This window comes from Nerophis lumbriciformis, linkage group LG09 (genome assembly GCF_033978685.3).
Source record: "Nerophis lumbriciformis linkage group LG09, RoL_Nlum_v2.1, whole genome shotgun sequence".
In the NCBI taxonomy this organism is placed as follows: domain Eukaryota; kingdom Metazoa; phylum Chordata; class Actinopteri; order Syngnathiformes; family Syngnathidae; genus Nerophis; species Nerophis lumbriciformis.
Window position 1 is genome coordinate 24,435,485 of NC_084556.2, and position 12,910 is coordinate 24,448,394.

General features: G+C 37.9%; 1 protein-coding gene across 7 annotated transcripts in view; it reads right to left on the minus strand.

Annotated features, from left to right (window-relative positions):
* Positions 1–5,134: 5,134 nt before the first annotated feature.
* Positions 5,135–12,910, minus strand: part of msi2b (musashi RNA-binding protein 2b) — a 626,013-nt gene continuing 618,237 nt past the window's right edge. For all 7 annotated transcript variants that reach the window (XM_061962104.1, XM_061962107.1, XM_061962103.1 and 4 more), the window contains one exon: positions 5,135–12,516. In XM_061962104.1, the coding sequence (XP_061818088.1) occupies positions 12,460–12,516 (57 nt within the window). In that variant the 3' untranslated portion in view covers positions 5,135–12,459. The remainder of the gene's footprint in view (positions 12,517–12,910) is intronic.

The following is a 12,910-nucleotide window of genomic DNA, read 5'->3' on the forward strand; positions in this document are numbered from 1 at the left end:
TGATTTCTTATATAAATAGCTGTCATTTTCATATACCTGTAATTGCCAATTAAGCAACCTGCGTAGCAAAGTAGCTCTTAATTACCATTAATAAATGCTGAGGGGGCCTACTGTGCGTGTATGCGTACGTGCGTGTGTGTGTGTGTGTGTGTGCGTGTGTGGTGGTTGATGAATATGCACGGCCAGGTAGTGCTCAGCTGTTTGACACGGGAGAGGCGGAAGTGACCTTTCAACTTTTTTTACACGTCCTGAGCGGTCACACATCTGTTCATTCACTCGTTTGTGTTTGTCACGTTGAGGCCGCCAACAATCTGCAGGACATCATTCATACGCCGCATAATCATCATTTTCACAGTACCATGACACAAATACTTAGTGAGTCTGCAGGCCCAGCACTTTCTTCTGCGTCCTGTGAATGCAATGTCCCAATATTTTTTGTCCATATTTCATAATACCGTATTTTTCGGACTATAAGTCGCAGTTTTTTTCATAGTTTGGCCGGGCACCAGTGCAACTTATATATGTTTTTTTCTTTCTTTATTATGCATTTTCGGCAGGTGCGACTTATACTCCGGCGCGACTTATACTCCGAAAAATACGGTACTCATATATTAATACTATACTACCACCAATGATGATATAAATAATACTAACCTTTATTATAGAGAAAAACTATGACGACTGATGATGATGATCAATGACAATAACAACAATAATAACACTGATAATAGATGTAGTACTACTCTACCAATAATAATATAAAAGGTAATATTTATTATAGAAATATTACTACTATTTCTACCAATTATGATACTACTAATTATTTTCTACTAATAATAATGCTAACAATACTAACACTAATAATGTAAGTAGTACCATTACTACTAATAATGATCAATGATGATAATTAGGGATGTACGATAATGGCTTTTTGCCGATATCCGATATTCCGATATTGTCCAACTCTTTAATTACCGATACCGATATCAACCGATACTGATATATACAGTCGTGGAATTAACACATTATTATGCCTACTTTGGACAACCAGGTATGGTGAAGATAAGGTACTTTAAAAAAAAATAAAAAAATAAAATAAGATAAATTAATTAAAAACATTTTCTTGAATAAAAAAGAAAGTAAAACAATATAAAAACAGTTACATAGAAACTAGTAATTAATGAAAATTAGTAAAATTAACTGTTAAAGGTTAGTACTATTAGTGGACCAGCAGCACGCACAATCATGTGTGCTTACGGACTGTATCCCTTGCAGACTGTATTGATATATATTGATATATAATGTAGGAACCAGAATATTAATAACAGAAAGAAACAACCCTTTTGTGTGAATGAGTGTAAATGGGGGAGGGAGTTTTTTTTGGGTTGGTGCACTAATTGTAAGTGTATCTTGTGTTTTTTATGTTGATTTAATAAAAAAAAAAATAAAAAAAATCCGATACCGATAAAAAAAAACAACGATACCGATAATTTCCGATATTACATTTTAACGCATTTATCGGCCGATAATATCGGCGGGCCGATATTATCGGACATCTCTAATGATAATAATAGTAACACTAATAGTGTAAATAGTACTAAAACAGAAAAAAAATGACAACTACTACTACTAGCCCTTAATCCCAGGTGCCTAGAAGGGCTGCACAAACCACACTGGTCTGAACCCACATCCTGGATGACCGCCTGCCATGGATGCCAAGTGGGTACACTTATTGCATTATTCACGGTAATGTGAGAGTCCAGTGCATTGTTGTAGGAGGTCTCCATCCAGGAGGATTGTCCTCACTGGGTCATGACTTGGAACAGCTAGCACGTCCTCCACACTGTTGTAAAACAGTTGATTTAAAAGCTAGAATATACAAATGAGTTTTAAGATTCTGACTTAAATGCTTCTACTGAGGTAGCATCTTTAACTGTTACCAGGAGGGCATTCCAGAGTACTGGAGCCCGAGTAGAAAACGCTCTATCGCCCGTAGACTTTTTTGGGCTCTGGTAATCACGAATAAGCCGGAGTTCTTTGAACGTAGATTTGTGGTAGGATACAATACAATCAGCAAGATAGGCTGGAGCTAAACCATTAAGTATTTTGTACGTAAGTAATAAAGGAGTAATATGATCAAACTGTCTTGTTCTTGTGAAAAGTCTAGCAGTCACATTTTGTACCAACTGTAATCTTTTAATACAAGACATAGGGAGACCCCAAAATAATACGTTACAGTAATCGAGCTGAAACGCAACGAACGCATGAATAATGATCTGAGTGTCGATGGTGGACAAAATGAGGCGAATTTTAGGAGATGAAAGAAGGCTGTTTTTGTATTTACTACTACTATACTGTTTAATAATAGTCACACTAATAATGAAAATGGCACTGACACTAATAATGTAAATAGTACTATTACTACTACTAATGATCAATGATGATATCAATACTAACACTACTAACGTAAACACTTCTACTACTAACAATTGTAATAGGGATAATTACATTTTTAATAGCAATACTACTACTACCTTAGACTTCGACTTCAACTTCCTTTTTATTGTCATTCAAATTTGAACTTTACAGTACAGATAAGAACAAAATTTTGTTGCATTAGCTCATTGTAGTGCAGGATAAAAAAGCAATAAGGTGCAGATATAAATAAATAGATTACTGTACAGATAAATATATTGCACTTTTGCATATGCATCCACGTTTATGGATGTATGTTATATTGTCTTTATATTCCAGCGAGTTAATCCATTTTTGGGGGGAATTGAGGGGAATATTATGATGCGTTCAAGAGTCTTATGGCCTGAGGGAAGAAGCTGTTACAGAACCTGGAGGTTCTGCTACGGAGGTGTTAGAATAATGATGTATATATTATCACACTAACTTTAGTATGCTTAAAGTCCGTTGCTTTAGTTATTTAGCTATTGTGCTCAAGTTGGACTTTTCTAATCTGTTCAAGGACAAAGACTTCTTGTCTGAGGGGTGGCCTCAGCCGTAGATGTTATCTTTGTTTTAGCCCGCTAACAGCCAAGGACTTCAAGGACCTAAACGAAGATAAGATGACAGCACGCTGACGAAGCAGAGACTTCAAGGACCTCAACAAAGGTAAGATGACATCACGCAGACGAAGCGGGGACAAGGGGAAATCACAAGGCCCCCAGCACATTCCGTCACGTATTGTGCGTCCTGGACCTGCTTTGCATAATATATGTGACCACTCCTTTTACAGGCGGCCTTAGTGTTGTTGACTGTGGAACTCCTGATAAAATAGAGGGACGCAGGAGCTGAACCTTAGAGTGTAGGGCGAGACTGTGACTAAGTGTGCAGATCCATGCGTTCTCCTTATGAGCTAAATTGAACTCTGTCTCTGCATGATTCCTTGCTTCTTGTCTGATTAATAGATGTCATCAGTGTTTGAACCTGACAGGAGGCTGTACCAATTCTGGTACTACTAATACTGCTGCCAATAATAATGCCAATAATACTGCTTTAAATAATGATACTATTACCAATAATACTCATTTTAAGAGATATACACTTATAATTAAAATACTACTACTACCACCAACAACAATAATGCTGATAATAATAGTATTATAAATGATACTCACACCAACAATAAAATAATATTTCTACTACCAATAATAATGACAATAATAAAAATCATACTAATTTAAGAGAGATATAACAACTACTAATAACAAAAATAATACCATACTAATAATACTGCAACTGCTACTACTACTACTTGTATTATTAATAATTACAAAAAACATCTCATTTCCATAGCGCTTCTCAAGGTAATCAAAGATGCTTACAAAAATAAAGCGAAACAGAAATACACAATATTTTTTATAATAGTACAAAATGATTGCGCCGCTTGTTGTTGTCACACATGCAAACATAAAGTACAACAGAGGCTGCGCAGCGACGACAGCTTGCAGGCGCTCTGCTGATCCATCAGCTTGTCAGCATGGCGCACATGTTGTGTGAACTCCACTCCACATTTATCATAACCCACTTTCTGAATATGTCTGCAAGTATACGAGTCTGAGGGTCTTTGTCCAGGCTTACCTTTAGATTGCAAATGAAACCCTTGCCCTTTCTAAACTATCATAATGTGTATTGTATCCAACATTTGTGTAAGACTTTATTTAACAACATTTATAAGTGTACAATCATCACATGTCTCTCTTTTAAAGCCCATTGAGTCGCATCTTATTACACTGCAGTCCGAATGTGCTGTAAATCATCAATCGTTATTTGGACAAAAGGTAATTATTTGCTTTGAAAAGGGGCAACACAAAATAAGGTGAACACCTCTAATCGTGTGTGTTTGTGTCAAAATGCCATTGGGTGTGTGTCCTGTTGACTCATCCTCTTAGTCCATCTAAAGACATTTAGTCAGCTAATATTGATGCTCTTGAAGAGATGATGCTGATGAGAAACAAAGCCTGTGTGAAGTACCAGGTGTCACCACTGGAGGGCAGCAGACTCACACAATCAGCGTTACACAGCAATAATAAATGAAAGGGAATGCTTTTGCAATATGATAAATATTATACACAATAAATAATTTATTTACACTGCAAATGATTTGCCACTTGCCAATATTTAACATTTTATGTCTAGAAATGTACCTAGTTTTAGGAGCTATTTACTTATGTTTAATCATTGACTAATCTTAATTTTAGCATTAAGAATTATATTTTTTTCTATTTTAGTTTAAATATGTTAAAGTTCAGAAAACAACTATTCAGATGAGATATTTTGGTTTAGAAAACATTGTTTAAAGGTGAAGCAACGTCTAGAAGAAGCTTTATTTAAGAAATTGCAAGTTGAATAGTTATTGTTTTCAGAATAAAATATTTATTTCTATCTTAAAAATCATGCTGATTTCTAGATATAAAAATCTTAATTTAGTCTGTATTATCAAATTAAATTATGTGTCTATGCAGCTAGTTCATTTCACAAATTTTTTGTATTTCTTTTACTAAAATCTAGTCTTTTTAATATATATATGTGTGTACATATATTTATGTCTATATATATTTATATACATTTTGACAGCTCTCTTTTGCAGTGTATAAAAAAGAATGACAAGGAACACCCAAACAAGTCATATAACAATTCAGTTTATTGTATTTATTTTCCAGACAGACACATCAATTTCTGGACCACAGTAGAGGATGGAAACCTTTCACAGACAATTTTTTGTCAATATTATTATTTGAAAATACAAATATAAAATTAGACTTTCCACATTTGATATGTGAGAGACCCCCATCCATCCATCCATTATTATTTTCCGTATATTTTACAACAGGGCTTCAGCAAGCCTATATGGTAACCTGAAAGATGCTTTCAGGTGTCAGTCAAGTCTGTCTGTCTGTCTCTCGCCATAAAAAGTCGGTTAACAGAATAAAAAACGAAAAAAGGGGGGCAAGTGTTAGGAATGGCGTTGGACGTTGGAAGCACTTCCAAGTCCCACAATGCACCTGTGATGGACTCCAGCTGTGTGACAGTACCTACGTGAGCTAAAGGAAACCTAGTACACATGAATGTCTATTGCATGGGAGGTGGTGATGGTTTCAAGTCACCCTAAGAAGACAACAGTGCTTCTTCTGTCATCTTGAAGGCTTCACGCCGTTAAAGAGCAGCTGATTGTGTTGGTGCAAGAAGTCCAGTCGGTCTATTTGGCTTCTAATTGCAACTGGACGTGGATCTGCTGCTTGTGGAAGCAACAAGATGACAGAAAAGTCAGTGTGTGTGCAGGACGAGCTACGTGAAGTGTGGTCATTGCCTAGCACTTGCCTCAAGATTCAAGTTTCAATGGATACGGTAGTACACTACAAATGTCAACACCTTTCCGGTGGACTTCTGTTTTTTCTTTTTTTTTCTCTTTTTTTTAATACATTTTTTTTTTTCATAAACCAAGTCCCCCTCCCCTCTCCCTGAACGGAGAAGCTAAGTCGACTAAAAATGAGTAACATTCATCAGCTGCAAAGCGCTGTCAGTTGGAGACGGAACGAGAGCAACAGAGCCATGCTACCTTAAAGTCCAAGCTACTGCGTGGCTAAGAGTACTACTACTAGTATTACTATCGCTATGGAGGCCAGTGGTGGCAAAAAAACCTTCAAGTCTTTCCAACAAACTCAAGTTACAATAAACAGAAGGAACACTTTCTTGTACCCTGTCACACTGAAGGCAAAAATAGCTACTTCCAATCACGGAAAGTAGCAACTGAAGTGAATGCTGGCCTTGTTTCTTGAAATGTTTGCCTCCTTGATGGATAAGGTCGGGATGATTATATCATTTATTGACATCCTCAAATAGTGGCCTCTGCTCTATTTGACGCCGTGACTTCAACAACCAAAGAACTTAACCCTTGTGCAACCGTAGGGCCCTAAACGGGCATTACATGCGTTCCTTTTGTGATACGATTGTTCAGTTTGAAGGTTAAGACTTTTTTTCTTTCTAAAATTGATTGCAACATTCTTAGAATAGGATATATAAACATAAAGTATACACACTTTCTCTTAAGACCTCTTTCGGCCCCATTGACTCCGATTACAACTGCTATTTTTTAACAGACTGATCCTGGTGTATTACTATGCTTTTTCCACGAAAACCAAAAAAATCTCATTCTTGCTGACTGAAAAACAAGAAAATGTTGATTAGGTGTAATTGTGCCCCTTAACCACCAGAAAACCATGATGGATAAGTCTCAGAGCTTTGATAAGCGTAAATGAATTAAAGTCCCATTAAACCACGGAAATGCAATGCAAATTTTAGAAGTTATTTCCCAGCAGGCACAGAACATTGAAACAACACTGATAAGTTGTAGATTTAGGTCCTGACGTTGACCAACTCAGACCTAACATTGAAACAACATGCTCTTTGACAACGTTTAATCAATGTCGGGTTCTGATGCTGATTTGACCGTTGAATTTTGGTCATTTGATCCAACGTTAGACATCAATGTTGTCTCAGTTTACAAAGAAAAATATTTTGCAACATTGTTTCCTGCTGGGATGTAACATGGCAGATAGATATAAAAGACTTGCTCAGTCAGTAAACTCAACCAAGTCATACCTGCGTTCTCTCTCATTCTAGCTCAGTAAGCACTGTGAATTTTTTTTTTTTGTCTGTCGTATCAAAATCTATTTTGTCATACGTTATTGACCACTTATTACCCAACTTTAAATATTACACTTGCAATTTATAATTGTTTTAGAAATATGGCATATTGTGCATTTTCCCACTATAATAAAACTAGTTTTGACAAAAACATTATAAAACATAACAACAACTTTGTGTAAACAGATAGATCTGAAATTGTTCAAAGATTTCTACAGTTGAAAGTAAAACAAATAAAATAAAAAAAGATGGCTGACTTATTACACTTTCAAGAGCATGTCCCTTTTGGTTCCTAGGAGTAAGTGTGTATAGTCAATGTTAGACTTTTGGTTCCTAGGAGTAACTGCGTATAGTCAATGTTACACTTTTGGTTCCTAGGAGTGTGAATAGTCAATGTTACACTTTTGGTTCCTAGGAGTGTGTATAGTCAACGTTAGACTTTTGGTTCCTAGGAGTAAGTGTGTATAGTCAATGTTACACTTTTGGTTCCTAGGAGTGTGTATAGTCAATGTTAGACTTTTGGTTCCTAGGAGTAAGTGTGTATAGTCAATGTTACACTTTTGGTTCCTAGGAGTGTGTATAGTCAATGTTACACTTTTGGTTCCTAGGAGTGTGTATAGTCAACGTTAGACTTTTGGTTCCTAGGAGTAACTGCGTATAGTCAATGTTAGACTTTTGGTTCCTAGGAGTAACTGCGTATAATCAATGTTAGACTTTTGGTTCCTAGGAGTAACTGTGTATAGTCAACGTTAGACTTTTGGTTCCTAGGAGTAACTGCGTATAGTCAACGTTAGACTTTTGGTTCCTAGGAGTAACTGCGTATAGTCAACGTTAGACTTTTGGTTCCTAGGAGTAACTGCGTATAGTCAATGTTAGACTTTTGGTTCCTAGGAGTAACTGCGTATAGTCAATGTTACTTTTGGTTCCTAGGAGTAAGTGTGTATAGTCAACGTTAGACTTTTGCTTCCTAGGAGTAAGTGTGTATAGTCAATGTTACACTTTTGCTTCCTAGGAGTAAGTGTGTATAGTCAATGTTACACTTTTGGTTCCTAGGAGTAACTGCGTATAGTCAATGTTAGACTTTTGGTTCCTAGGAGTAAGTGTGTATAGTCAACGTTAAACTTTTGGTTCCTAGGAGTAACTGCGTATAGTCAACGTTAGACTTTTGGTTCCTAGGAGTAAGTGCGTATAGTCAATGTTACACTTTTGGTTCCTAGGAGTGTGTATAGTCAATGTTACACTTTTGGTTCCTAGGAGTAACTGTGTATAGTCAACGTTAGACTTTTGGTTCCTAGGAGTAAGTGTGTATAGTCAATGTTACACTTTTGGTTCCTAGGAGTGTGTATAGTCAATGTTACACTTTTGGTTCCTAGGAGTAACTGCGTATAGTCAATGTTACACGTTTGGTTCCTAGGAATAAGTGCGTATAGTCAACGTTAAACTTTTGGTTCCTAGGAGTAACTGCGTATAGTCAACGTTAGACTTTTGGTTCCTAGGAGTAAGTGTGTATAGTCAATGTTACACGTTTGGTTCCTAGGAGTAAGTGCGTATAGTCAATGTTACACTTTTGGTTCCTAGGAGTGTGTATAGTCAATGTTACACTTTTGGTTCCTAGGAGTAACTGCGTATAGTCAACGTTAGACTTTTGGTTCCTAGGAGTAAGTGTGTATAGTCAATGTTACACTTTTGGTTCATAGGAGTGTGTATAGTCAATGTTACACTTTTGGTTCCTAGGAGTGTGTATAGTCAATGCTACACTTTTGGTTCCTAGGAGTAAGTGTGTATAGTCAATGTTACACTTTTGGTTCCTATGAGTAACTGCGTATAGTCAACGTTAGACTTTTGGTTTCAAGGAGTAAGTGCGTATAGTCAACGTTAGACTTTTGGTTCCTAGGAGTAAGTGCGTATAGTCAATGTTAGACTTTTGGTTCCTAGGAGAAACTGCGTATAGTCAACGTTAGACTTTTGGTTCCTAGGAGTAACTGCGTATAGTCAACGTTAGACTTTTGGTTCCTAGGAGTAACTGCGTATAGTCCACGTTAGACTTTTGGTTCCTAGGAGTAAGTGTGTATAGTCAATGTTAGACTTTGGGTACCAGGAGTAAGTGTGTATAGTCAATGTTACGCTTGCACAAGGTTTAAAGAAGGACTTTGGCATCAGTCCAAACAGTACCAAAATCCTCACTCGTAAAAACCACTATCTGCGCGTTTGAAGTGACCAATCAGAAAGGAGTGGGTGTTGCTGGGCGGTATCTTCAATGCCCGACTCTAATACTGAAAGGATGAAACTTCACGCTCGTGGAGAAACAGAAAGATACGTTGCGAGCGCAAACATAGTCCGAGCGCGGGCAAAAAGACACCACCTAGAAAGTTAGCATATTCTGTATGGCGCCAAAACAGTGGCAAAGTATTCACGTGTTAAAACCACACTCAGCGTGGGCGTGGCCTCTCTCAGTGTGCATGCATAAAACGAGTCTGCAGTTTTCACGCGTGAGGACTTTGGCACTGTTTGGACGCCTGCACAAAGAACGCCTCACTTCCCAGGTGTGTGTGAATCAGGCCGGCTTGTAACAAACCACACAAGTATCCACGTTACGTGAAGAAATACTTGTCTTATGTCTCTGTAGCGGACAAAAGTACGCACATCCTGACATACTTGGGCTTTGTCGCGTACAATTCCTATTCCTAACACTTCAGCAAGGCCTCAGACGCTGGAATAAACGCGTGGCTTATTAGAGAAAGTACCGTCGTGTTCTCTCTGCAGTTGAGTTAAGACACCTATTTGGCCATTATTTGAGGTTGGATGCACCAGTTTGTCTCTCACAATATTAATGCCCGTGAATCTGAAGAAAACGACACTTTTTATGAAGCGACTGCTTCTACCATTCTGTAAAAACAAGGTTTTGCATATCTAGCGTTAGCATTTAAGGTAGTATGGCACACCCCTTTAAAAACATTCAAGGGTGGGTTATCCAAATAATGCCTTGTGTACAATTCCACCTCCCAGCAAGTATTTTTATTTGTATTTTCTTTCTCTCTATCGTCCATCCACGAGAGCTTTGGTTGGCTGAAACCACGCGAGAGAGGACGAGGGCAAAAAATCGGGAGCCTAAACAAAAAGGTCCAAGTTTGAAGATGGTGACGGAGAGAAAGGTCTACTGTATATCTGACTGGTCCTAGGAGGTCACTACACTCACTACTACTAGCATACTCAGAACATCTACTTGTACTTAGAGGCGGGGGCCGGGGGAGGGAGAAGAACAACAATGAAGCACTAGACTGCTAGCAAAGACAGCACTGTGTTTACAAGGTATTTCTTTACACACCCATGATTACATGAATGAGCAACAAAACAACCTCAGAGGATGGAGAGAGAAAGCAATGGATGCACAGTACATTTTAATAGTAGAAGTACAATTAGTATTCATAGAGAAACCACAACAAAATCAGCAAAGAAGCATCTTTTTTTTTAACTTTTTTTTTTTTTAACATGAGAACATTACAATTACATTTTTTTTTTTTGTCCTTTAAATTGATCACAACGCCATACCGTTAAAAGTATCCAGGATCCTGACCTGGTTGATTGCAAAAAGAAATGTTTGAAATGTGAAAGGCTACAAAGTTGAGCGATACGCACCGTCGGCTCGGTCCATGAAAAAGACACAGACGAGAGCGCGTTTTTGTTGTTGGGGATTCATATGGCCTCCTTCCTGGGTTGAGCTTACCAGGGGGGGGGTTAAATATTTGGCAATGCAGTCTGCTGAAAATGACGGAAAGCGCCACTCTACGGAGCAGCTGAGACTGTGGTCAAAGTCGGAATTGCCACAAAACACATTTTAAGATATTGAACTCTCCAATACGTCACGTTTCATGTGTCAGGTAAACCGCGACGAATGGGGCCATATGGATCCCCTACCCACTGTATTACTGCGAGAAAAAGGTGTGTGTTGTTCAGTGTGTGACCCGGAATAAATAGCGTCAGATGGGTCTGATCAAACATGTCAGCTGTTCTTAAGCCAGCCGTTAAGTCGGAGAAATCCCAAGCATGTTATGAAAATGTGCAAAGAACTTCACTACTCACAGTGCAACGATTGCTCGGAAACTTTTCAGTGTTTTTTTTGTTTTTTTTTCTCCTTCCATTCACGGGACAATAAATTCAACCTGCCTGGCGCTCCACAATTCACAAGGCTGAGGTATGGTATCAAAAAACCTTTCCTAATTCAGTCCAAAAATCATAAGAAAAGCAAAAAAAGAAGCAGACTGAGCCCAAATATTCCCAAAAAGAATCTGGGAAGGAGCGGGATGAAAAAGAAAGCCAACCAAGAGGAGTAGAAAAGTGTCCAGGTGTGCACAACATGTAATGTAAAAGTACTACACTGTGCTTTGGATTCAAATCAGTTTGGTTTTGTTTCTTCTCAGTTGAACAATCCAGATCTTTTTTGGCTGTCATTTTGCTTTTTTTCTTGTTTTTTTTCTGAAATTCAAAAAATGGAAGTTTGCTGGTTTGACACTTTGTAAAATGGTTGCGCTCGGCTTATTTACACAGCAAATGTGTTGTGTTGCTGTCAGCAGCGGGAGAGACAAATAATAATAATAATAATAATAATAATAAGATTCACACATGTTCTTGGACACACCATCACAAAAATATGCTATTCTCTCACTGAGTTGGTTATATGATGGAATAATATGTACAGCTACATTTCTTTTTTCTCAACTTTCAACTCACAATGTCGTTATATGAAATTTGTTATAGCATATATATATATATATATTTATATATATATTTATATTTATATATTTCTAAACATCAAAAAGAACCCAACACTTATAAAAAAGGACCATAAAAATATTGGAGTCCTCTTTGTATTGCCCAAAAGTAGGTCATCATGGTCAACAATGAGACGTCACAAGAAATAAAAGCACTACTAAGATTTATTACTTTGATACCCTCGTATCCGATTTGACCTAAAATTGATTTTTTTTGTTGTTTTTTTTTTCAAATCTACAAACCTTGCACAGCGACTTCATTATTATTATTTTTTTCAGTTAGAGCCTGAATGTGATTTTCTCCTTCAAGCTAACAAGACAAAGACGTTACGAGCAGATTTTCTTTGCTATGCCGCCTGCCAAATAAAAGAAGGACACGGAGGTCGTGTGGAACTAAAAGCAACCAAACACAGGAGAGGAAAAAGACGTGGAACATCAAACCAAAGCAGGCGCCGACGTTATAGGAGGTTTGGAATATTGTACAGCAGTTGTTCTTTTTCTGAGGTGACTCAGCGCTTTCTTTTCTTCTTCTTCTTCACGTGGTTACCACTTTCGCTCCTTTAGCCTGTCCGCCGTGTCTCAGTAGCGCCACCTGCACACAAAGCCAATTAGAAACTCGCTCCCGTCTTTCTGGCGCCGCCAGATCAACCCTGCTGGAGAGAGAAGGAGAGCACGGCGAAGAGCAGCGCTCAGCTCGGGTGCCGACCCCAAAGCGAGGAGGAGAACGGCCATCATGCTGGGGCCAAGCGTCATGCGCCATGTTGCACCATCGTGACATAACACTCATGCAGATATGGAGGATCTTTGATTGGTTTATTGTCAAAGAGGAGAAAAGGTGAGATGGACCTTCGAGAGCTGGATTTTGCTAAATGGCAAATTATTAAAAAAAAGTGTTGCCATAAGATGAAAACAACAACAACAACGGAGCTGACAGTGCGTGTGAAAGTGACTCATACAACCATATTTCATACATTTATGCAACATTA